General features: G+C 41.7%; 1 protein-coding gene across 2 annotated transcripts; it reads right to left on the bottom strand.

Annotated features, from left to right (window-relative positions):
- Nucleotides 1-315: 315 nt before the first annotated feature.
- Nucleotides 316-25,217, bottom strand: rcl1 (RNA terminal phosphate cyclase-like 1). 2 transcript variants are annotated; one of them, XM_084160836.1, is made up of 9 exons: nt 25,060-25,217; nt 24,501-24,572; nt 23,430-23,605; nt 14,495-14,569; nt 14,130-14,254; nt 13,760-13,885; nt 10,320-10,476; nt 4,481-4,584; nt 316-485 (listed from the first exon to the last, which is right to left on the bottom strand). In XM_084160836.1, the coding sequence occupies exons 1-9, from the start codon at nt 25,187-25,189 to the stop codon at nt 332-334; spliced, it is 1,119 nt and encodes a 372-aa protein (XP_084016962.1). In that variant the 5' UTR covers nt 25,190-25,217; the 3' UTR covers nt 316-331. The 2 variants fall into 2 exon arrangements, with proteins under 2 accessions (XP_084016962.1, XP_084016963.1); XM_084160837.1 differs by lacking the exon at nt 316-485 and adding an exon at nt 492-969.
- Nucleotides 25,218-25,438: the final 221 nt, after the last annotated feature.

The raw sequence follows: 25,438 nt of genomic DNA, 5'->3' as shown, positions 1-25,438 counted from the left end.
AATCATATCACTTCAGTAAATAATTTTTAAAAGGGTTAATAATGACCTTAGATTTGAGCACGTGACCTCCATTTACAAAAATCCTCAATAACATAAAATGTCTTATTGGTGTTACCATCATTGGTGTTACTACTCCTACTGGTGGCACAATGTTATCCTAATGGCACAAATTATTTAAAGTCATTAAGATTACATATTAGTTGATTTAGAATGGGAAGATGTGCCCAAATATATTTAAATAAAAATCTAGAAAAAATAATTTATCCAAACTGCCATTCCCAAATGCCACCGCAATTAAAGAACGACCCAGGTAGAAAAAATACTGTAGTCTTTATTTGATTGATTTGCTGATGTTGGTATAGCCGGCTCCAACACAGGTCATCAGTACTTTGTCTCCTCCTTTCCTCTCGTCCTCCGATGGTTTCTGAGTCTCGATCTTGAACATCATCTGGAAGAAGTCTCTCATGTGTCTGAGGAACTCAATCCTGAGAGGAGAGCGAGAGTTCAGGTGGGTGGGTTGGCTACTCAAATACAGCAGTCCAACACGTGACAGGCTAACCTCATGGAGATTATTCGTTATTTTACAACAGAGTAAAATACAAAACACCAGAGCATCCTAGAAAAAGGCTCTAAAGGCCAGAGGGGACATCAAACAATGTGGAATACTGAGAAGCACTGACCCCTGACTAGGGTTGCAGAATTCCAAGAACTTTCAATAAATTCCCTGGTTTTCCCAAAATCCCTGTTGGAGGATTCCCGAAATCAGGAGGGAATAAGCAGGAAATCTGGAATCCTCCAATCAGGATTTCTGGAATTCCGGAACAAAACATTCCCGAAATTTTGCAACCCTACCCCTGACCCTGTGTGATGTCAGAGTAGATGACTGGGGACAAGCACTGACCGAGGACAGTGTGTGCTTTGGGATGCCTTCAAAACACCTAACAGCAGCTCAAAGGTCTTTATGATCACCTATACACAACAACATATACACACACAATCAGGAAATGGATGGACCGTCCAATCATACTGTAGAACATCAATACTGAGAACTCAGAATCTGAAAATGGACGATCCACACTCACAGAAACCAATAAAAAACTGTTAATAGCAAGAAGAAGAAAAAATGAGAGAGAGCCCAGAGAGCTGTGGTCCTGGCTAACTGCCTCAGAAGGTGCTCAGAGAACCATTGAGATGGCACTGCCAATCTTCAGTTATCATAGTACTGTACTTGACAGGGACACAGCACCGGTACCATGATAACTGAAAATGGACAGTTCATAGTCTGACTCTGAGAGGACTGGAACCCATTCATATTGACAATAACATCTTCTGTTCGTGGGAGTTTTTTTAAAGATCCCCGACGCTCGTTCTGAATGTTAAAATCCATCGCTTGCGGTACGGTTTTGGAATCTTTCATATCAGCGAGAAACATTTTGAAAAAAAAAAAGGTTAAATTACTACACACCTTTATAGGGTTAGGGTTAGGGCCAGGACGATACCAATATTGCGATACTCGTTAGTATCGTGGCAAGGAAACAAAACACGAAGCGGATTTAACTTCTTTAGGAAAACAGCCCTAATGTTGGAAACAAACATCATTATGCTCTCATTATTTTCCAAGCTATAGCACACAGTATTTTACATACAGCAGGTTATTAAAGGACCAAAGAATTTGGTCTGCTTCACGTTTCTCATTTTAGCCATTGAAAGAATTGTTGATTAGCTATCTAGCTTGCTTTGAACACCTGTGTGTAAGCGTGACTGGGGAGGAAGTGTATTTCGTCAACTGAAGGCACACACAACTTGTGGATCTGTGCAAAACTGTGACAGAAAGTGTATATTTTTTATTTGAAAGATTATTTCTCACTGATATGAAAGGTAAGGGGCATATGTTTCAGAAAAACCGGTTTGAAAGCGAGGATTGACATTTCTAAACGGTAAAACATTGTCGGAAATGTAGTTCACATGGAGCCAACCGTGGGCGAATGTAACCGATAAAAACCCTACGTACGGAGAAGGGTTTTCGAGCGCTAAGAGGAGTGATGAAACCGCTGTTCCCGACTGAGCCACATGATCACTGCCATGCTATCATGGGATAAAATGTCAAAACACATGGAGAAACACACACCGACTTGTGCAAATGTCACCACACACCAACTTACAGTATACAGTTGAAGTCGGAAGTTTACATACACTTAGGTTGGAGTCATTAAAACTCGTTTTTCAACCACTCCACAAATTTCTTGTTAACAAACTATAGTTTGGGCAATTCGGTTAGGACATCTACTTTGTGCATGACACAAGTCATTTTTCCAACAGATTATTTCACTTATAATTCACTGTATCACAATTCCAGTGGTCAGAAGTTTACATACATTAAGTTGACTGTGCCTTTAAAGAGCTTGGAAAATTCCAGAAAATGATGTCATGGCTTTAGAAGCTTCTGATAGGCTAATTGACATCATTTGAGTCAATTGGAGGTGTACCTGTGCCTCTTTGCTTGACATCATGCGAAAATGAAAAGAAATCAGCCAAGACCTCAGAAAAAAAATTGTAGACCTCCACAAGTATGGTTCATCCTTGGGAGCAATTTCCAAACGCCTGAAGGTACCACGTTCATCTGTACAAACAATAGTATTCAAGTATAAACACCATGGGACCACGCAGCCGTCATACCGCTCAGGAAAGAGATGTGTTCTGTCTCCTAGAGATGAACGTACTTTGGTGCGAAAAGTGCAAATCAATTCCAGAACAACAGCAAAGGACCTTGTGAAGATGCTGGAGGAAACAGGTACAGAAGTATCTATATCCACAGTAAAATGAGTCCTATATCGACATAACCTGAAAGGCCGCTCAGCAAGGAAGAAGCCACTGCTCCAAAACCGCCATAAAAAAGCCAGACTATGGTTTGCAACTGCACATGGGGACAAAGATCGTACTTTTGGAGAAATGTCCTCTGGTCTGAAAAATAGAACTGTTTGGCCATAATGACCATTGTTATGTTTGGAGGAGGAAGGGGAATGCTTGCAAGCCGAAGAACACCATCCCAACCGTGAAGCATCATGCTGTGGGGGTGCTTTGCTGCAGGAGGGACTGGTGCACTTTACAAAATAGATGGCATCATGAGGAAGGAAAATTATGTGGATATATTGAAGCAACATCTCAAGACATCAGTCAGGAAGTTAAAGCTTGGTCAAAAATGGGTCTTCCAAATGGACAATGACCCCAAGCATACTTCCAAAGTTGTGGCAAAATGGCTTAAGGACAATAAAGTCAATGTATTGGAGTGGCCATCAAAAAGCCCTGACCTCAATCCTATAGAAAATGTGTGGGCAGAACCGAAAAGAGCAAGGAGGCCTACAAACCTGACTCAGTTACACCAGCTCTGTTAGGAGGAATGGGCCAAAATTCACCCAACTTACTGTGGGAAGCTTGTGGAAGGCTACCTGAAACGTTAGTCCCAAGTTAAACAATTTAAAGGCAATGCTACCAAATACTAATTGAGTGTATGTAAACTTCTGACCCACTGGGAATGTGATGAAAGAAATAAAAGCTGAAATAAATCATTCTCTCTACTATTATTCTGACATTTCACATTCTTAAAATAAAGTGGTGATCCTAACTGACCTAAGACAGGGAATGTTTACTAGGATTAAATGTCAGGAATTGTGAAAAACTGAGTTTAAATGTATTTGGCTAAGGTGTATGTAAACTTTCGACTTCAACTGTATGTAGAAACACACAAATGTTAGACAGAACGATACCAGTTATTTACCTTTATGGCTTAGTCTTAACTTTCTCTATTACAGATATGGTCAAATATATTGCACCCTTGCACGATTCACTATTTCTTCTAAAATATATTGAAATGTTTAAAAAAGTTCACGTGTTTTTGTTTTATATTTTTAAGAAATCCTAACAAACATTTAGTATTTTCACTTTAAAGTAAAAATGTCCTGGACTAAATCATTAAACATTTTAATTAATTTGGTTGGAGGCAAATTCTTGTTTACTGTGTAATTTCTCTCACCTGTGGTAAGTTGCAGGTGTCTACAGGGTAAAAAATAGCCATTCAACCAGTTTTGAAAAGAGAAATCAGAAAATGTCGCTCCATTCTAAAGTGCAAGGGTGCCGACATTTTTACCGCATCTGTAGGATATTAATGGATTGTATTTAATTTCTCAAAATGTTCTCATTAAATAATTAAATACAACATTAAAACAAATGTAGTAATAAAACATTCTTTTGAAGTTCGTAGAAGAATCAGAAGTATTCACCCTAAATGTTTTGCACAAATCGACAAACCAAAGATTCAACAAAAATGTGGCCAATGGTTTATCGGAAATGACAACTTGTTTGCGTTCCACTGTCAGGTTACTCGCAGTTTGTTTGACCTGCTATGGGAACTTTGGATTGCAGGTCCTGCCAAGCAGCGTACTGTAAAAAAGAAAATACATAAATAAATAAATAAATAACTTACGTGTATGGAGAGAGGTGGCCGAGCAGCGCTTTAGACACATCTTGTTGACCCAAGGTCATGTACACGAGAGCCAGGCTTTGATTGGCTGAGTCGATACAGCCGCCCTGAAAAAGAGTGAGCAGAGTGGGGGGTGTCAGTGCGTCAGAAACAACATCAACATAACACAACGTCGTCACAAGGGGAGAGGTCACATAAAGCTCAATCCCCTCGAAGAAAAGAAGACTGCATGTGGCATCATGGCCTCACTTAGAACATAACAAAAAGCAGATTAGACTGATCATTCTGTTATACAAAACTAAAATTTGACATAACCCAACTAGGAATATGAACAATCAAATCAAATGATATTTGTCACATGCGCCGAATACAACAGGTTAACCTTACAGTTAAATGCTTACTTACAAGCCCTTAACCAACAATGCCGTTTAAAAAAAGAATATCCCCCCAAAAAAACTATACAAAATAAAAGTAACAAATAATTAAAGGGCAGCAGTAAAATAACAATAGCGAGGCCATATACAGGGGGTACCGGTACCGAGTCAATGTACGGGGGCACCGGTTAGTTGAGGTAATATGTACATGTAGGTTGAGTTATTAAAGTGACTATGCATAGCTAATAAACAGAGTAGCAGCAGCTTAAAGGGGGGGGGGGCAATGCAAATAGTCTGGGTAGCCATTTGATTATATGTTCAGGAGTCTTATGGCTTGGGGGAGATGCTGTTTAGAAACCTCTTGGACCTAGACTTGGCGCTCTGGTACCGCTTGCCATGCGGTAGCAGAGAGAACAGTCTATGACTAGGGTGGCTGGAGTCTTTGACAATTTTTAAGGCCTTCCTCTGACACCGCCTGGTATAGAGGTCCTGGATGGCAGGAAGCTTGGCCCCAGTGATGTACTGGGCCGTACGCACTACCCTCTGGAGTGCCTTGCAGTTGCCATACCAGGCAGTGATGCAACCAGTCAGGATGCTCTCGATGGTGCAGCTGTAGAACCTTTTGATGATCTGAGGACCCATGCCAAATCTTTTCAGTCTCCTTAGGGGGAATAGGTTTTGTTGTGCCCTCTTCACGACTATGTTGGTGTGCTTGGACCATGTTAGTTTGTTGGTGATGTGGACACCAAGGAACTTTATGCTCTCAACCTGCTCCACTAATGGTAGTGACAACAAGTACAGCAACTCTAATATTGAAGTGTTTGTGTACTCAAAGACTTTCCAGACAGACAGGGTTAGAGTCCAATCATGTCTGTCAATTCCCTTGTAGCTTTGACATATGACATTTTAGTACAGTTGGGCGATATTGCGATAGCATCGTCTATCGACGATAATTGACAGCCATCGTCGATGGTGACGACATCGTGATGTGACAGACGATGGTTTGAACTTGACTGGCATTGCACAGTAAAAGTCTCGCAGGGCACAGCAGGGCTGCCCAACCCTAAAATAAAATGGTTGCCCAACCCAACATCTTAGATTTACTGAATAGCAGACGGTAGCCTGGTAGACAGAGAGTCTGGCTGTGTGCATCACGTGCCATGTGAGCATGCAGTGTCAGTGGCCTTCTTTATGCCCAACATCTGCTCATCATCATGAATATGATTCAATCACTTAATCAGTTTTTGAAATAACTAAGGCAACATTGTCTCCAGTCATTCCGTGTTCCACAATACTACTGGGATTCCAAACAATTCACTGTTCATTGTCCGACTGTCTGACCCGATGATCTGTTTAGGAAAGGTATGTCCTCACTCCTGATGAAAATGTAACAGAATAAGGACATAAGCTAAATGTTTAAATCATATCATAAAGCACCTAGACCTACCATTTAAAACAGAAATTTTTCACAATTCAAACAGTAACATTGCATCATTAGTAGGGCTGTGGTGGTCATTAAATTTTGTCAGCCGGTGATTGTCAAGCAAATAACTGCCGGTCTCACGGTAATTAACCGTTAATTAACATAAACAGGTTTAACATCTCCTGGCTTCCACACATAGCCTACAAGTCACTAATGCAGACCTTTGGAACATCTACATTAAAAAAGTCTAATAAATCCATGTAATATAGCCTACACCATCACAATAAATCCATTATTTATTTGAGACAGGTCTAAAGAAACATGATATGAAGAAAATGTTTTCTATTTCAGAAGAACAGAATAGCGTACTCTGAGTTGTCCTTATGTTAGGCCCTGATCTGGCTATGCCATATGGCTGTGGGCTACACTAGTTCATTTAGAAGAAAAGGTTTGCTCAGAATTCCGTGGCATTCTTTTTTATTATTTTATAGCATTAAGAATAGAATTGAACATAGCTGAATAAAATAGAAAGGATATTTTCTCCAAACGATTCCCAATGAAGGGCGCACATGCGGCTATTCTGTGATGAGCGATTAACAAAGAAACAGGTCCTCCTATATGCTTAATTTTGAGTTATTTATGCAACTTTACCTGTGATACAAACGTTGGGCTATACAGTGCATTCGGAAAGTATTCAGACCCATTGACTTTTTCCACATTTTGTTACGTTACAGCCTTACTCTAAAATTGATTAAATTGTTGTTTCCCCTCAATCTACACACAATACCCAATAATGACAAAGCAAAAACTGGTTTTTAGAAATATTAGCAAATGTATAAAAAATAAAACACACGGAAATATCACATTTACATAAGTATTCAGACCCTTTACTCAGTACTTTGTTGAAGTACCTTTGGCAGCAATTACACCCTAGAGTATTCTTGGGTACGACGCTACAAGCTTGGTACACCTGTATTTGGGGAGTTTCTCCCATTCTTCTCTGCAGATCCTCTCAAGCTCTGTCAGGTTGAATGGGGAGCGTCGCTGCACAGCTATTTTCAGATCTCTCCAGAGATGTTCGATCGGGTTCAAGTCCGGGCTCTGGTTGGGCCACTCAAGGACATTCAGAGACTTGTCCCGAAGCCACTCTGCGTTGTCTTGGCTGTGTGCTTAGGGTCGTTGTCCTGTTGGAAGGTGAACCTTCGCCCCAGTCTGAGGTCCTGAGTGCTCTGGAGCAGGTTTTCATCAAGGGTCTCTCTGTACTTTGCTCCTTCATCTTTGCCTCGATCCTGACTAGTCTCCCAGTCCCTGCCGCTGAAAAACATCCCAACAAGAATACAGATGCTGCCACCACCATGCTTCACCGTAGGGATGGTATTGGCCAGGTGATGAGCGGTGCCTGGTTTCCTCCAGACGTGACGCTTGGCATTCAGGTCAAAGAGTTCAATCTTGGTTTCATCAGACCAGAGAATCTTGTTTCTCATGGTCTGAGAGTCCTTTAGGTGCCTATTGGCAAACTTCAAGCAGGCTGTCATGTGCCTTTTACTGAGGAGTGGCTTCCATCTGGCCACTCTACCATAAAGGCCTGATTGGTGGAGTGCTGCAGAGATGGTTGTCCTTCAGGAAGGTTCTCCCATCTCCACAGAAGAACTCTGGAGCTCTGTCAGAGTGACCATCGGGTTCTTGGTCAACTCCCTGACCAAGGCCCTTCTCCCCCAATGTGTTCCCCAACTCATAAAATATTTTTGAAAAAAGCTCAGGGGGGGCCTCCCGAGTGGCGCAGCGGTGTAAAGCACTGCATTTTTTAAAATTACTTGTTAAATAAAATCTCTTTATCTGAGCAATTGTATTAGCATAAAATAATATAATTTCCCAAATTTTTTGAGCATCCAATATAGCTCAGTATTTTTTATTATACAGTCATTTTTGCTCATCTTTATCAACTGTGTCAATAATTTCTGACCCCAGAGTATTTGGCATCTCATGAACTGGTGGGAAATAACTGCTCAAATGTAATTATCCCACATTGAAAGCCATTGTAACCTAGGTCCAGAAAATACCTTGAATGATTTAGCCTAATATTTTGAAGAAGCCAAAGGGAGTTTATATTCCCCTGTCCAAGATGCGTAGGCGTAGCCTGCCTCTGAACAGAATATGAACTCTAAAAGTCTGACATTATGCATAGAAAACCGCCGAAGCGCAAGAAGACATTCTGACTTTAAGGTAACATATGGTTGAGTTACTGGACGAATACTATCAAATAATCCAAAACCAAAAAGATCAAGTTTACTTCATTTCATATTTAACAATTTGCCAAATCCATTGTATTGATATGAAGTCAACTCTAAAGACATTAATAACTCTAAAAATATAAAAAGACCACTACTTACATCAGCTCCCCTTGTCCCTCATCTCACCAGGCGCTCCAAAACATATCTTGTTTACTACGACCACTACGCTAGCTGCCTGCCTGCCAGTACTACTGATTAGCCACTGAACAAACACAGAAGTGCACCACGTCCTCAAAAAGAAACTCCAGCACCCTTATATGCTTCAAACAACCATTCACAGGAGACACCAGTGACTCTTCTATCTCCTATCTCCTAGTCTTCCCCTTCCCTCCTCTCGGCCAATGAGGAGATTGAAGCAGTCTCTCTCCACGGGCCTAGCTTAGTAGATAAGGGAGCAACAATATTCGGCATTCAAAACAAATCATAAAATTCTCCTGGCTAACTTGATTCACATGCTCTTATGAAAGGGGGTGACCAGTGGGAGTCAGGAGGAGTAAAGTGAAGTCACAGACTCAGCGGCTAATTTAATATTTTTTGATAAAGTGAGTGAGAGGGGGGTTGTGCATTTTGCATCACATCGTGATTATATTACCACTTATAGATAACATTCACAATGACATAGCGTTAACTTCCATTTATAATCCATGGCGTTAGCCAACCACTTAACCAACATTAACACTTCTAGCATTCCGCTAGTGATTAAAGATGAGGAACATATTTCTTCACAAAACTATCAACTATAAACACTCTCTCTCTCTATACATAAAGCACTGCAGTGTAATGTTGTCTAGATTGGTACAGTCACTTTATAGACAGACTGACATCCTTACAGTCTTAAAATGTCTAACTTTAACACTTCACAGGGCTTCATTGTGTCTCTGACTCGTGTGAGACAACTAACCAGGCACTGGTAATCTCATACAACTCAGGGCTCATATTCACAAAGCGTCTTGAAGGAGTGCTGATCTAGGATCAGTTTTGTCTTTTAAATCATAATGAATAAGAGGGGGAACCTGATCCAAGATCACCACTGCTACTCTGCGACGCTTTGTAAATACGGGCCCAGATGTCCGCAGCACATTAGAGCCTGTCAGACACATAAGTGTCTGTAACACAGTTGAGGGCTTGACTCAATCACAACATGTAAACAAACAGCGTCCTGCCTGTTTACCCACATTCCCCTGTAATGATGAGCTGAGTCTGAGCTCTATCTGAGAGATGGCTGTCTCTCTCTGTGCACCACTGATGGTAAATACCACACACTGAGAATGGCAAACATTTCATCTTAAACATATGGTGATTTGAATGTGTGAATTAACAAGCCCGGACACTTAATGTCTGGTACGTACTGTACAGTACTCAACAGCTGTGATGACATTTATACATGATAGTCCAGGTCTCCCTTGGGAAAAAGGTATTCTGACCTCCATGGGACTTCATGGTTAAATAAAGGTTAAATAAATAGTACATTCAAAGTCAATAAGAGCTTAAACTTGACTTGAGAGGGCTACAACTCGATTTAAAACGCGTATGACAGGAGTCCTGTGTGGCTCAATTGGTAGAGCATGGCGCTTGCAACGCCAGGGTTGTGTGTTCGATTCCCAGGGGGGACCAGAACAAAAAATGTATGCACTCACTACTCTAAGTAGCTCAGGATAAGAGCGTCAGCTAAATTACTAAAACATGTAATTTTTTTAAAGTGCACCACACCCTGTGGCTTGGGTTTCGATTGATGGTGTGTGTGTGTCACCTACCCTGTAGATCTCCTCCAGCAGTAGCTTGGCACAGTTTCTTCCCAGGTCCTCAGGCAGCACAGGGTCTCCCTGCCCCTGGGGGGTGGACACCTGCTCTGCACTAAGGAACGTCCCGTTCAGGGTTTCAGCCACCAAGGTCAGGCCAAAGCCTGGAGACCTGAGGGAGAGAAATCAGCCATGACAGAACAGTTTTCAGGGGAAACACAGGGAAACAACCTTATCAATAAGTGTTTGCGTCACTAAGTGAAATACTAGCTACTATTTGCTACTCGAAACAGTACCCTTGAACCTTGAAGTAGGCTAGAACAACTATTGTTAGTGTGATCAATAGTGCTGAGCGATTAACCAAAATTGTGATTTTTTCATTTTTAAAACAACTAAAATTGTCCGACATCTGTTCCATTATTGGAATTCCATTTCGTTCCATCTTTTTCTCAGTGCAATGCGCAGTTTCTCTACAGATAAATCAGATCCAACAGGCCAATTTTCTACGTAGTTAAGCACAGAAAACGTGGTCATTATTTACAATGACCATAAACTATTGCGTGCCTGCTTGTCCAGTCTGAGACAGAGAAGAGCCAGAAGAATGCACGATCGAGAGCAGTTGCTTCATGAGGTGCATCTACCTGAAAACACATGATCTAAGACTGATAGTTGGTATTCAGCAGTCATAAAAGTATGCCTTATTTACGTTGAAGAACTACTAAAACAGTGATTTTGTCACAGCATAGGCAGCAGCTCTATAGAGATGAGATGATGACTTGGAATGAAATAATAAAGTCATCAAATAGGCCTAAAACAAATGTAATATACACAACTAAAACATTTTAGTAAAGTAATGTGAATAAATGATGGTTAATAAATGATAAGCAGTAATGGGCAGTCACTACGATCATGGGACTTTTATTAATTGTTTTATTCTGTATTGTTACAGCATTCAACCCACAATGCATTTAAGGTTAAAAAATTGTATATATATATATAACCAAAATCAAATAATCAAACTGACCTCAAAAAGCACTAATCACTCAGCACTAGTGATCAACATGACTGATGACAAATGTTTCCCTACGATAAATAGTATAATGACGTGACCAACAGAAAATACTATGCGTGCATACAAGTAACGGACATTTATCATTAAGAGCTTCATTGAAACATGCAACAATAGCAAGCCAATCACCTCACACCAATTTATATATACAAAAGTATGTGGACACCCCTTCAAATTAGTGGATTTGTCTATTTTAGCCACACCCGTCGCTGACAGGTGTATAAAATCGAGCACACAGCTATGCAATCTCCATAAACAAACAATGGCAGTAGAATGGCCTTACTCAACGTGGCACTGCGTCGTCCAGGGTAGGGGAGGGAATGGCCGGCAGGGATGTAGCTCAGTTGATAGAGCATGGCGTTTGCAACGCCAGGGTTGTGGGTTGGATTCCCACAGGGGGCCAGTATAAAAAATAAAAATAAAATATATATATATTCACTAACTGTAAGTCGCTCTGGATAAGAGCGTCTGCTAAATGACTAAAATGTAAATGTAAATGTAATGAAACCTTTCAAACAAGTCCGTTCGTAAAATTTCTGCCCTGCTAGAGCTGCCCCGGTCAACTGTAAGTGCTGTTATTGTGAAGTGGAAACGTCTAGGGACAACAACAGCCGCAAAGTGGTAGGCCATACAAGCTCACAGAACGGGACTGCCGAGTGCTGAAGTGCGTAGCGCCTAAACATCGTCTGTCCTCGGTTGCAACACTCACTAGCGCATTCCAAACTGCCTCAAAGTAATGTCAGCACAAGAACTGTTCGTCGGGAGCTTCATGAAATGGGTTTCCATGGCCCGAGCAGCCGCACACAAGTCTAAGATCACCAAGCGCAATGCCAAATGTCGGCAGGAGTGGTGTAAACTCGCCGCCATTCGACTCTGGAGCAGTGGAAACACGTTCTCTGGAGCGATTAATAGCGCTTCACCATCTGGCCATCTGACGGACGAATCTGGGTTTGGCGTATGCCAGGAAAACACTACCTGCCCCAATGCATAGTGCCAACTGTAAAGTTTGGTGGAGGAGGAATAATGGTCTGTTTTTCATGGTTTGGGCTAGGCCCCTTAGTTACAGTGAAGGGAAATCTTAACGCTACAGCATACAATGACATTCTGGAAGAACTTGACTGGCCTGCACATAGCCCTGACCTCAACCCCCTCAAACACCTTTGGGATGAATTGGAATGCCGACTGCGAGCCAGGAAATCGGCCAACATCAGTGCCCGACCTCACTAATGCTCGTGGCTGAATGGAAGCAAGTCCCCGCAGCAATATTCCAACATCTAGTAGAAAGCCTTCCCAGAAGAGTGGAGGCTGTTAAAGCAGCAAGGGGGGACCAACTCCATATTAATACCCATGATTTTGGAATGAGCCGGTGTCCACATACTTTTGGTCATGTAGTGTATATTATTGAACAACTACTGTAATGATGCAGGCAATGTAAAACATTTGCCAAAATGCAATTCACTGGAAAACACTGTTCTAAATAGCACACCTGATGCGAGTGGTTCCATATGTGACAGCGATGAAAAGCTCAGTTAGGAACTTAGAGGGTGAATCTAAAGAGGCAACAACTAGGATGGGTTGCTAATATGACTAGGATTGTGCCTTTGGCTTCTGGACAACGAAAGAAAGTTGATCTGAAAACCAATAGAACAGGAGAGAAATGTCTCATAATATATGAAGTAAAACATCCAGGTTTCAAACAATGAAGTATGTGTTTTCAAAATGCATGTTGCCTCTAATTGCAAGGTGTCGGGTAATGTGCTGATAGCCTGCCAAACGTATTGCCTATGCACTCGAATGGCGAATGGAGGACGGGCTTCAATTAGGAGTTGAGAAATAAAGATAGTAGCAATAGAAAGCTGGGATCCTCTTTTTCATCAAGGCCATCAAATTTATTTTTAACACGCAACTGCATTTCGAATTGTTGCGCAATTACGGGGCTTATAAGAACAAGTTTCACTCCAGCAGCAATCAGCTGCAGCACTCCCTGTCTGACAGGTGATATTATTCCACTCAAACTATGCTCTGTATGGTGTGCGTGTGATAAATAAGATACACAGTCCAATTTAATTCCACTAAATTATGCAAATTAACCTATCGACCGATAAGCATGACCGGTCAAATTTTGGTCCGCCAGCTAACCGATTAACATCCCTAGTTAAGTACAGTTTGCCTGCCTGTTTTCTTGGAAAGTAAATCTTCCAGCTTTTCCTAAGTATTTCCCCATCTAGTGGCCAAAGTTACAGCATCAGAGAAAGACCATGGTTGTGTTCATCAGGCAACAAACAGAAGAAAACAGACTGAAACGGAGAGGGTTTACCTGCACTTCTTTTCTCGTTTTCCTAAGCTGTGGACTAATGAATATGACACAGGCTGAGACACTACTTACTTTCCAGACTTGTCCCCCTTCATGTGGTCTGTGTAGATGTAGATATCAGGAATGAATTTGTTCAGTATGCTTCTGGCAGAGTCCACTATTCTGTTGGCCATCTGTGGAGAGACTCTAACAGAGTATCTGTATGACCAATGTCAAGGTGTGTAACAATTTCTGTTGTCTCTGTATAACGGATCAATAAAGTTGTGTTATATGAGCCAGGTAAAGCAAGAAGGTGGCAATGACAGAGAAATACAAGTATGTAAACGAAGACTGAAACATGTCATACATACAATAACTGCCATACATTTTGCTGGTGTCAAGACTCTCGACAACACCATAAGAGAAAGGACAAAACATTGAATTAAGAGAATGAAAAAGATACGCTATTCCTCTGATCCGCTTGATCTTGCCGGGGTCTGACAGTTGGACGGGACGGAGAGTCTTGCGAACGGGACACGTAAACAGTACCTCGCCTCCCCCACCTGGAGCCATCCCCCTTTTCACTACCTGGACACAGGAAACACAATCATCTTTATTTAACCAGGTAAGTTCATTCAGAATAAATTCTTCCAACGTCCTGGCAAGTTGCAAAAAAAACAAAAAATGCTCTAAAACCTTATACCAATAACACATTCCACCACATACCAACGAAGAGTACCAGACAAAGATAGCAGTTATTCTGTATATCATATGAAGACGGGTAAACCCCTACACAGTAATGCTAGGAATGTGCTCTGAAAGCCTCACCTTCAGTTCCAGCCCCTCTCCATCAATCCCAAACTTCTTCATCACAGGAATGGCCGTATATTTCAGTTGGTCAACCTGGAAGAAAGGGCGAGATAAGAGGTTTGGTTTTCCACTTATACAACCTTTACAAACATGTTTCCATTCAGCATGTGTGACAGAGTGGAAATCACAACCCTCTGCATCATAACAATTTAAAGGGCAATTCTGCCACTATTCCAACTCGGTGTCTTACAAAAAAAGAAAATGCAGCCCCCTCCCCAACGTTACAAATATATGCACATTACCCTCCCCTTGTACTGTAAATGTTTTGGGCACAGCCTCCCCCCTCATTGAATTAACTGAAAAATATTGTTTACAACCACAAATAACAATAACGTGAATATCGACTTTGCCACTTCAGCATGCTTTTGTGGCACAGTCAATGCCACGCAGGGCCAGAAGGTTGAGGGATCGCTGACCACCATGGACAAGCTCACTCTCCCTGCCTGTTTCATTATTCTACGATCAAAACCAGCTGCAGACAATGATCAGCTAGGGGGAAATCATATTTGGTATATTTTGATGCTACAGTTGAAGTCGGAAGTTTACATACACTTAGGTTGGCGTCATTAAAACTCGTTTTTCAACCACTCCACAAATTTCTTGTTAACAAACTATAGATTTGGCAAGTCGGTTAGGACATCTACTTTGTGCATGACACAAGTAATTTTTCCAACAATTGTTTACAGACAGATGATTTCACTGTATCACAATTCCAGTGGGTCAGAAGTTTACATAAACTAAGTTGACAGTGCCTTTAAACAGCTTGGAAAAGTCAAGAAAATGTCATGGCTTTAGAAGCTTCTGATAGGCTAATTGACATAATTTGAGTCAATTGGAGGTGTACCTGTGGATGTATTTCAAGGCCTACCTTCAAACTCAGTGCCTCTTTGCTTGACATCATGGAAAAATCAAAAGAAATCAGCCAAGACCTCAGAAAATAAATTGTAGACCTCCACAAGTCTGGTTCATCCTTGGGAGCAATTTCCAAACGCCTGAAGGTACCACGTTCATCTGTACAAACAATAGTACGCAAGTATAAACACCATGGGACCACGCAGCCGTCATACCGCTCAGGAAGGAGACGCGTTCTGTATACTAGAGTTTAACGTACTTTGGTGCGAAAAGTGCAAATCAATCCCAGAACAACAGCAAAGGACCTTGTGAAGATGCTCTAGGAAACAGGTACAAAAGTATCTATATCTACAGTAAAACGGGTCCTATATCGACATAACCTGAAAGGCCGCTCAGCAAGGAAGAAGACACTGCTCCAAAACCGCCATAAAAAAGCCAGACTACGGTTTGCAACTGCACATGGGGACAAACATCGTACTTTTTGGAGAAATGTCCTCTGGTCTGATTAAACAAAAATATAACTATTTGCTCATAATGCCCATCGTTATGTTTGGAGGAAAAAGGGGGTGCTTGCAAGCCGAAGAACACCATCCCAACCGTGAAGCACGGGGTGGCAGCATCATGCTGTGGGGGTGCTTTGCTGCAGGAGGGACTGGTGCGCTTCACAAAATAGATGGCATCATGAGGAAGGAAAAGTATGTGGATATATTGAAGCAACATCAAGACATTAGTCAGGAAGTTAAACCTTGGTCGCAAATGGTTCTTCCAAATGGACCCCAAGCATACTTCCAAAGTTGTGGCAAAACGGCTTAAGGACAACAAAGTCAAGGTATTGCAGTGGCCATCACAAAGCCCTGACCTCAATCCTATAGATAATTTGTGGGCAGAACTGAAAAAGCGTGTGCGAGCAAGGAGGCCTACAAACCTGACTAAGTTACACCAGCTCTGAAGCTGAAATAAATCATTCTCTCTACTATTATTCTGACATTTCACATTCTTAAAATAAAGTGGTGATCCTAACTGACCTAAGACAGGGAATTTGTACTAGGATTAAATGTCAGGAATTGTGAAAAACTTAGTTTAAATGTATTTTCCTAAGGTGTATGTAAACTTCCGACTTCAACTGTATATTTCTAATTATATAAAATATATGCAACAAATTTTCCACCAACAGGTTTCTGTGCCAATGCACCACACAACCAGGGTTTCAGTTACCCGGTAATATCCGGCTTTTGTCCAGTTTTGTTGTTGTTGAAAAGCCAATAAATAAAATTGACACCGGCCAATTGTCCGGGAGAAGAAGAAAAATCTCATTGCGAAATAATGCTTTTTTGCCTATTAATTTATGGAAATACCATTCGATGGAAATACATTTGACTGGTCATGCATATCGGTCTATAGGTTAATTTGCATTATTTAGTGGAATTAAATTGGCGCGTGTGCACAGTTATTCGTTATGTATCTTATTTATCACAAGCGTACAGCATACAGATACAGCGCCTTTGAATGGAAAATCTGGCAGACAGTTGGATGACCGGTCAAAGCAATCTTTCCCCAGGCGGAGCTAGTCTTTTCCCAGTTGTCTTGAATGCACTGAAGTCAGAGTTCCCAGTTGTTTTGAACATGGCATCAAACGGCAGGCTTCATCAGCGCGTCACACACGACTTTGCAATGAGCTGGAGGCGGTACGCATTTTGAAAACATATACTTAATTGTTTGAAACCTGAACGTTTTAATACATATTATGAGGCATGTCTTACTTGCTTCAAAGTGGCCTATTAGATCTCCTCTCTTTCAACATTTCTAACTGATATTTTCATCTCTGTCACATGAAACCGCTCCCATGTGCAGTGCCCTTTTGACAAGTGTTTTCCCGCTAATTGCATTATTGAACAAACATTCACACATAGCCTACTGCCTTGTGCACATTGCTGCGTTTATAATGTGAAGAAATAATAGTTTATCAACATTTTAAGCTAAACGTTCTGATCTGTTGCATCAGACATCGCTTAAAAAAATAAAATAATTATGTAGCCTAGGCCTACTGGTTGTATGAATTTGGGATCCTTCGTCCCACAACTGTCCCAGAGTCTGTTTAGAATAGGCTATTTCTTTATCGACAAGCTGACCAATATAATAGGTAGCCTAAACTTTTCTATTATAGTAAATTGACATAGGCTAGTGTTTTTGTTGGTCGTTACTCGTCTTGTCGGCTGAGGAAAAGTAAATGTGGACAGTTATTCTAACATGTTCAAAGTGCACATCATAATTTCGCTAAGAAGGACTACATCGTTTTATCCTCAACTTGCATGTTCTGTTAATATGAATTACCATATCTAAATGGGATTTCTGTCATTCTGAGCACCGTAGGTGGACACCTTAATCAGGTTACGCACCCAATGCATACGAGTCCGGTATATTCCTCAAATGTATGGTAAATTAAAATGTTGCCGGACCGGCACCACATTTTCCTAACATAAACCCAGCACACAACCAATAAGCAAAGTATACCAACTTCGGGCACTTCAACATCATGGCTTGCATTTTCAGCACCACAATCAAATAGCCTATAGGCAGTTTTCCATTGACCCAGGTTTATTTGACAAAAGCAATGTCGCAAAAAAAAATCTTTGCCACATGTATAATGGAAACGGCAGATATAGGAGACATTTTCTAAAGATCAACAACATTTGTATTAATTGGCTAACCTTATTTATGACAAATTAAGTGTTTCGAATAAATTATGATTGCCAAATAAGTTTGAAGGTACGCAGGGCATGTGATGTCATCACGTAACTATAAGCTCCACTCCACTTTTAATTCTAAATGCCTACTGCTTGCAAAATCAATTTTTTTCCAACTATAAAAATAAGGCTTCTTTATAGAACAAGGATTGTCCTGACCTACAGTGAGGGGGGAAAAGTATTTGATCCGCTGCTGATTTTGTACATTTGCTCACCTGACAAATAAATTATCAGTCTATCATTTTAATGGTAGGTTTATTTGAACAGTGAGAGACAGAATAACAACAAAAAAATCCAGAAAAACGCATGTAAAAAATGTTATGAATTGATTTGCATTTTAATGGAGGGAAATAAGTATTTGACCCCCTCTCAATCAGAAAGATTTCTGGCTCCCAGGTATCTTTTATACAGGTAACGAGCTGAGATTTGGAGCACACTCTTAAAGGGAGTGCTCCTAATCTCAGCTTGTTACCTGTATAAAAAGACACCTGTCCACAGAAGCAATCAATCAGATTCCAAACTCTCCACCATGGCCAAGACCAAAGAGCTCTCCAAGGATGTCAGGGACAAGACTGTAGACCTACACAAGGCTGGAATGGGCTACAAGACCATCGCCAAGCAGCTTGGTGAGAAGGTGACAACAGTTGATGCGATTATTCACAAATGGAAGAAACACAAAATAACTGTCAATCTCCCTCGGCCTGGGGCTCCATGCAAGATCTCACCTCGTGGAGTTGCAATGCTCATGAGAACAGTGAGGAATCAGCCCAGAACTACACGGGAGGATCTTGTCAATGATCTCAAAGCAGCTGGGACCATAGTCACCAAGAAAACAACTGGTAACACACTACGCCTTGAAGGACTGAAATCCTGCTCAAGAAGGTCCCCCTGCTCAAGAAAGCACATATACAGGCCCGTCTGAAGTTTGCCAATGAACATCTGAATGATTCAGAGGAGAACTGGGTGAAAGTGTTGTGGTCAGATGAGACCAAAATGGAGCTCTTTGGCATCAACTCAACTCACCATGTTTGGAGGAGGAGGAATGCTGCCTATGACCCCAAGAACACAATCCCCACTGTCAAACATGGAGGTGGAAACATTATGCTTTGGGGGGGGGGGGGGGTTCTGCTAAGGGGACAGGACAACTTCACCGCATCAAAGGGACGATGGACGGGGCCATGTACCGTCAAATCTTGGGTGAGAACCTCCTTCCCTCAGCCAGGGCATTGAAAATGGGTCGTGGATGGGTATTCCAGCATGACAATGACCCAAAACACACGGCCAAGGCAACAAAGGAGTGGCTCAAGAAGTAGCACCTTAAGGTCCTGGAGTGGCCTAGCCAGTCTCCAGACCTTAATCCCATAGAAAGTCTGTGGAGGGAGCTGAAGGTTTGAGTTGCCAAACGTCAGCCTCGAAACCTTAATGACTTGGAGAAGATCTGCAAAGAGGAGTGGGACAAAATCCCTCCTGAGATGTGTGCAAACCTGGTGGCCAACTACAAGAAACGTCTGACCTCTGTGATTGCCAACAAGGGTTTTGCCACCAAGTACTAAGTCATGTTTTGCAGAGGGGTCAAATACTTATTTCCCTCATTAAAATGCAAATCAATTTATAAAATTTTTTACTTGCCTTTTTCTGGATTTTGTTGTTGTTATTCTGTCTCTCACTGTTCAAATAAACCTACCATTAAAATTATAGACTGATCATGTCTTTGTCGGTGGGCAAACGTACAAAATCAGCAGGGGATCAAATACTTTTTCCCCTCACTGTAACTTTCAAGAACGCCCGAAATGCTTCGCCTTGCTTTTCTGGTTGGCCGGCAAGTTTCACCATCCAATTAGTCAGATCTAAAGGAGTGCAAATTTCACCATGGCACGGCCCGTGGCGATACATCGGCACGAGAATTATTAGAATATGGCAACTATTAGTCAATTATTGCATTCTATCGATGCTGGCTTTCACAGGCTACCCGAGGCATGAAACAAGGTAGGTGGTAGGGCATATAGGCTGTCACCAATTTATTAATGCACAATTGGCCTAAATAGGGGTTGGAAATACTTCAACCACTACATTTTGATTCGACACTAAGTTTTAGCGAAAACTTTAAGTGTGATGTCATTACGTCCAGCTGTTTTTATCGACACAAGATAGTTAAATGGAAACGCAACCTAGCAGGCAATTACATTTTAGTCATTTAGCAGACACTCTTATCCAGAGCGACTTACAGTTAGTGCATACATTTTTTTTTTTGATGTTTCATACTGGCCCCCCGTGGGAATTGAACCCACAACCCTGCCGTTGCAAACGCCATGCTCTACCAACTGAGCTACATCCCTGCAAGCCATTCCCTCCCCTACCCTGGACGACGCTGGGCCAATTGTGCGCCGCCCCATGGGTCTCCCGGTCGCGGCCGGCTACGACAGAGCCTGGATTCGAACCAGGATCTCTAGTGGCACAGCTAACACTGCGATGCAGTGCCTTAGACCACTGCACCACTCGGGAGTGTATTGTTGTAATTGTTGCATCTATTTTCTATGTGAACTTTCTAAAATGTCTACAAAAAAAAAAATCACTGGACAAGTTTATGGAAACATAGCAGTATTGTGATACTCGTTAATATCATGGCAATATTTAATAAATGTTACTTCTTTAGGAAAACGACCCTAATGTTGGAAACAACCATCATTATTTTGTCATCCAGTCACATTTATTATTTTCCAAACTATAGCACACAATATCTTCCATAAAGAAGGTTTTTAAAAGACCATAGTGTTTGATCTGCTTCATGTTTTCATTTTTGCCATGGAAAAAATATTGCGATACTGGTATCGTCACAGCCCTAAAACATAGCTGCTGTCAATCTCGACAAACAGAACATACATCCCTCCCTACCTTGTACCCAGTATCGAAGGCTTGGCTTGACAATCTCTGAAAGTCATTCAACTTTCTGGTGCTTCGTAACAAATGTCTCTTTCCATTCATCAAATGGCCGGTGCACAGTTTGGATGTCCAGGTCCTGAGGCAGCAAAGCATCCCCAAACCATCACACCACCACCACCATGCTTGACCTTTGGTATGATGTTCTTACTGTGGAATGCAGTGTTTGGTTTTCGCCAGGCATAATGGGACCCATCTCGTCCAAAAAGTTGACTCAAGTTTGCCAAAAAGCACCTGGATGATCATCAAGACTCTTGGAAGAATGTTCTATGGACAGATGATTCAAAAGTATAACTTTTTGGACGACATGGTTCCAGTAATGCCTGGCGAAAACCAAACTCTGCATTCCACAGTAAGAACATCATACCAAAGGTCAAGCATGGTGGTGGTGGTGTGATGGTTTGGGGATGCTTTGCTGCCTCAGGACCTGGACGACTTGCCTTAATAGAAGGAACCATGAATTCTGCTCTGTATCAGAGAATTCTACAGGAGAATGTCAGACCATCCGTCTGTGAGCTGAAGCTGAAGCGCAGCTGGGTCATGCAGCAAGACAATGATCCAAAACACACAATCAAGTCTACATGTAAATTGCTAAAAAGCAACAAATTGGAAGTTTTGGAATGGCCTAGTCAAAGTCCAGACCTAATCCCAATTGAGATGTTGTGGCAGGACTTGAAACAAGCAGTTCATGCTTGAAAACCCACACACGTCACTGAGTTAAAGCAGTTCTGCATGGAAGAGTGGGCCAAAATTCCTCCACAGCGACGTGAGAGACTGATCAACAACTACAGGAAGCATTTGGTTGGAGTCATTGCAGCTAAAGGTGGCACAACCAGTTATTGAGTGTAAGGGGGCAATTACTTTTTCACACAGGGGAATTGGGTGTTGCATAACTTTGTTTATGAAATAAATGAAATAAATATGTAATTGTTGTATTATTTGTACACTTATGTTCCCTTTATCTAATATTAGGTTTTGGTTGAAGATCTGATAACATTCGGTATCACAAATATGCAAAGGTAGAGAAAATTAGAAAGGGGGAAAATACTTTTTCATAGCACTGTATATATATATATATATATATAAAACACAATAAAATAACAATAACGAGGCTATATACAGGGGGTACCGGTACCGAGTCAATGTGCGGGGGTACAGGTTAGTCGAGGTAATTTGTACATGTACTGTAGGGGTAAAGTGACTATGCATAGATAATAAACAGCGAGTAGCAGCAGTGTAAAAACAAAGTATGAGGCCAAGATTGGGAATTTAGCCAGGACTCAGAGGTTAACACCCCTAATCTTACAATACGTGCCATGGGATATTTAGTGACCACAGAAAGTCAGGACACCCGTTTAACGTCCCATCTGAAAGACGGCACCCTACACAGGGCACTGTCATGGGGATATTTCTTTTTTTGACCCGAGGAAAGACTGCCTCCTACTGGCACTCTAACACCACTTCCAGCAGCATCTGGTCTCCCATCCAGGGACTGACCAGGACCAACCATGCTTAGCTTCAGAAGCAATCCAGCAGTGGGATGCAGGGGGTATGCTGCTGGAAAGGATGACTTGAGAGAATGATGATCCGCAAAAGACAGCGCATCTCAGTATCTGAAGTAAAAATACAGCCAGACTGGCCTGCTACTGTGCCTTTCTAGACCTTACAAACTATCCAGAGTAGACCCACAACTGATCCAAATGGAATTAAACATTCAAATCACAGGGCTTTTGTCCGTTATTCAAATGACATTTTCACTGCAGTTTACAGCCTAAAGTAGAATGCTGTACTCACTTGAAAACAATCATGCAATTATTCCTTGTACTGTGGTGTTGTAGGCTACTATAGTCTAGCTAGGATAATTGTATTGTCCCTAAACAAGATCAATAGGGGAGCTTTTTCAGCTGTGTGTCTCACGTCTTCACTGTTCTTTCATGCGCAATGACGCACCTGGCCTCTCCGCTGCCTATCAGCTATTAGTCTTTGTTCTTGTGGATTTATATAGAAAATTGCTGCAGCTTTGAATTATTGTATGTGTGGTATAGTTAACGTGCGGAAAAGCGTAGTGCATAAGGGAAGTACCAAAACACCTTGATCTGCAAGCAGATGAGGAAATTTGGCTAGGATGGAAGAAATTATATAGTAAAACCTGCAAAAAGGTGACTGTAAATCAGGGAAAAAACACACTACCTTTCCCTGTGCCCAATAAAAATAAAAAATACTGCCCAAAGCAAATAAATATTTTTTACAATAGACAACCCTCCCCTATTTTGTACCACCCCCCCACCCCAGTAATTGTTTTACTGCCCCTTAGCCATCCGCTACACATGTATATATAAGAAAGGGAACATGGGTCTAACCGAGGGGTCTGTAGGGTCATTGGTGACCCCCTTCAGCACAGCCTTCAGAGGGTTCTTCATGAAGGGAGCCAGCATGAGTAGAGCTTCCAGGTAGTAACCCACAGACCGCTGGGTGTTACACTCATGTTCCACCACACCACCATACAGCAGGCCTGGCTGGTAGAACAGCACCGTACCTACAGGGCAGAGAGAGGAGAGGTTGGTTTTCAGTGGGGATTTTTATTTTATTTTTACAACTGGATGGTCGTACATACAGTTGTCCAATGAAAACACAGATTTTTGTTTTCTGTTGCATGATGTCTTGCTACGATGTGCCCTTATGAACATGGCCCAGGACAGGGATATCAGTCTGTGCCGCCTGGCCTCTGGGTCTAGGAGTTGAAAAATGTACGCAGAAATGCCTAGTGACATCATCAAAAGCGGACATTTGGTGCATGTAAACAAATGCAACTACACCCACGTTAGCATGTGCATATCATGCCTTGCAAATGCTGTGTTTCAACATCTATGACACTGTTGGGGGCGCCGCAGCACCAAGGTCTCCAAAACATGTGGAAACATTTCCCAACATAAAAAACATTCAAGAGCTAAACTGCAACATTCATGTTACAACAAGCAAAAATCAGGTTCAGGATTACAAAATATGACCTATGTTTGGGTAATACCATGTTCATTGGCCCAGCGTCGTCCGGGTTTGGCCGGTGTAGGCCGTCATTGTAAATAAGAATTTGTTCTTAACTGACTTGCCTAGTTAAATAAAGGTAAACTAAATAAAAGAAAATATCATTGAAGGGCTGATGAGTTCCTTCCTGTTATCCCACTGTCAACCGTGATAGATCAATAGCTTGCCCCTTCAAACACAAGAGATGACCTGTGTGTGTGTGAGGACGAGTGAAGTGTGCATGTGTTGTGTCATACTGCGGTCCTGCCAAGGTCAGTTTGGTGTACATGCATGCATCATGCATTCAAACGGTAGGTGGCTGCAGAGTACAAACTAACCCAATTACATTGAAATTCAATAGTGAGCATGACATATGATGTGGTCTGTGTATTCATCCTCCCGTGGTTTACCTGTTTGGTTGATTTCTATTCTGGTCCCATTGGTTACCTTGTCCAGAAGCCTGATGAAGCTGGCTTCAAAATCTAGAAAAAAATAAGTCAATAAAAGTGTAGCTCCACCCCAATAACAACCACACCCTTATATATGTATTAGGCATATGCAGCATTTACTTGACTGTATACAAAGAGTTATGGGATAATTTGCAGAATTAAGGATGTGTGTTTATAGAAGCATGATCTTCTATAGAGGAGTGTTAGTCTTTGGTTGAACGCAAATGCCAGCTGGTAGGGGTAGTGACTGCTATTTACCTAGCTAACAAAAAATCCTCAAAAAGGATCACATGAATATGCATTGTTATGTAGCTATGTTCCTAATGTATCCTACATTAGATGTTGTCCAATAACTTAGCTGGTTGACTAATGTCTATGGTATTTGTGCCAAAAAGCAACAATTCAGTCTACTTGTGCGTGCTGGAATGGGTGAACTTTAACTGCGTAGTAACAGCTAGCTAGGTAATGCTAGCCATATATAATAATGCGACGCCACATGGGTGTTTTGTAGTCCACTTACCTCTAAGTCCTGGGTTATCATCTTTAGATCGTATGTTTCGGATTTTGACTCTTTTGCCACTTAGAGTTGATAACACTAGTCGTTGTCTGAAAAAATTACAACCATCGTAGGTGAGCCCCTGGCTTGCCATGCTGTTGTTATTTCCACACGTGTTTTCGATATGGGGAGGCGAGAGGGTGAAGGGTTAACTACGGTACGCCATGAGGGACATAAAGGGCATTTTAAATGGAGCATTCCGATTAACCACCAGATGGCGCCCTAGCACTGCTTTAACCCCGTTATCTCTAGTTTTATCAAACACCACAGGGCACAAAGTTCAGTCAGAGAGAGTTAATGGCTCACACTGTGACACCAATACATCACACTGTGATGAGAAACC

This window comes from Coregonus lavaretus (genome assembly GCF_964263955.1).
Source record: "Coregonus lavaretus genome assembly, chromosome: 4".
In the NCBI taxonomy this organism is placed as follows: Eukaryota; Metazoa; Chordata; class Actinopteri; order Salmoniformes; family Salmonidae; genus Coregonus; species Coregonus lavaretus.
Note: the sequence above shows the minus strand (reverse complement) of the source record. Positions and strands in the feature narration are given on the sequence as shown.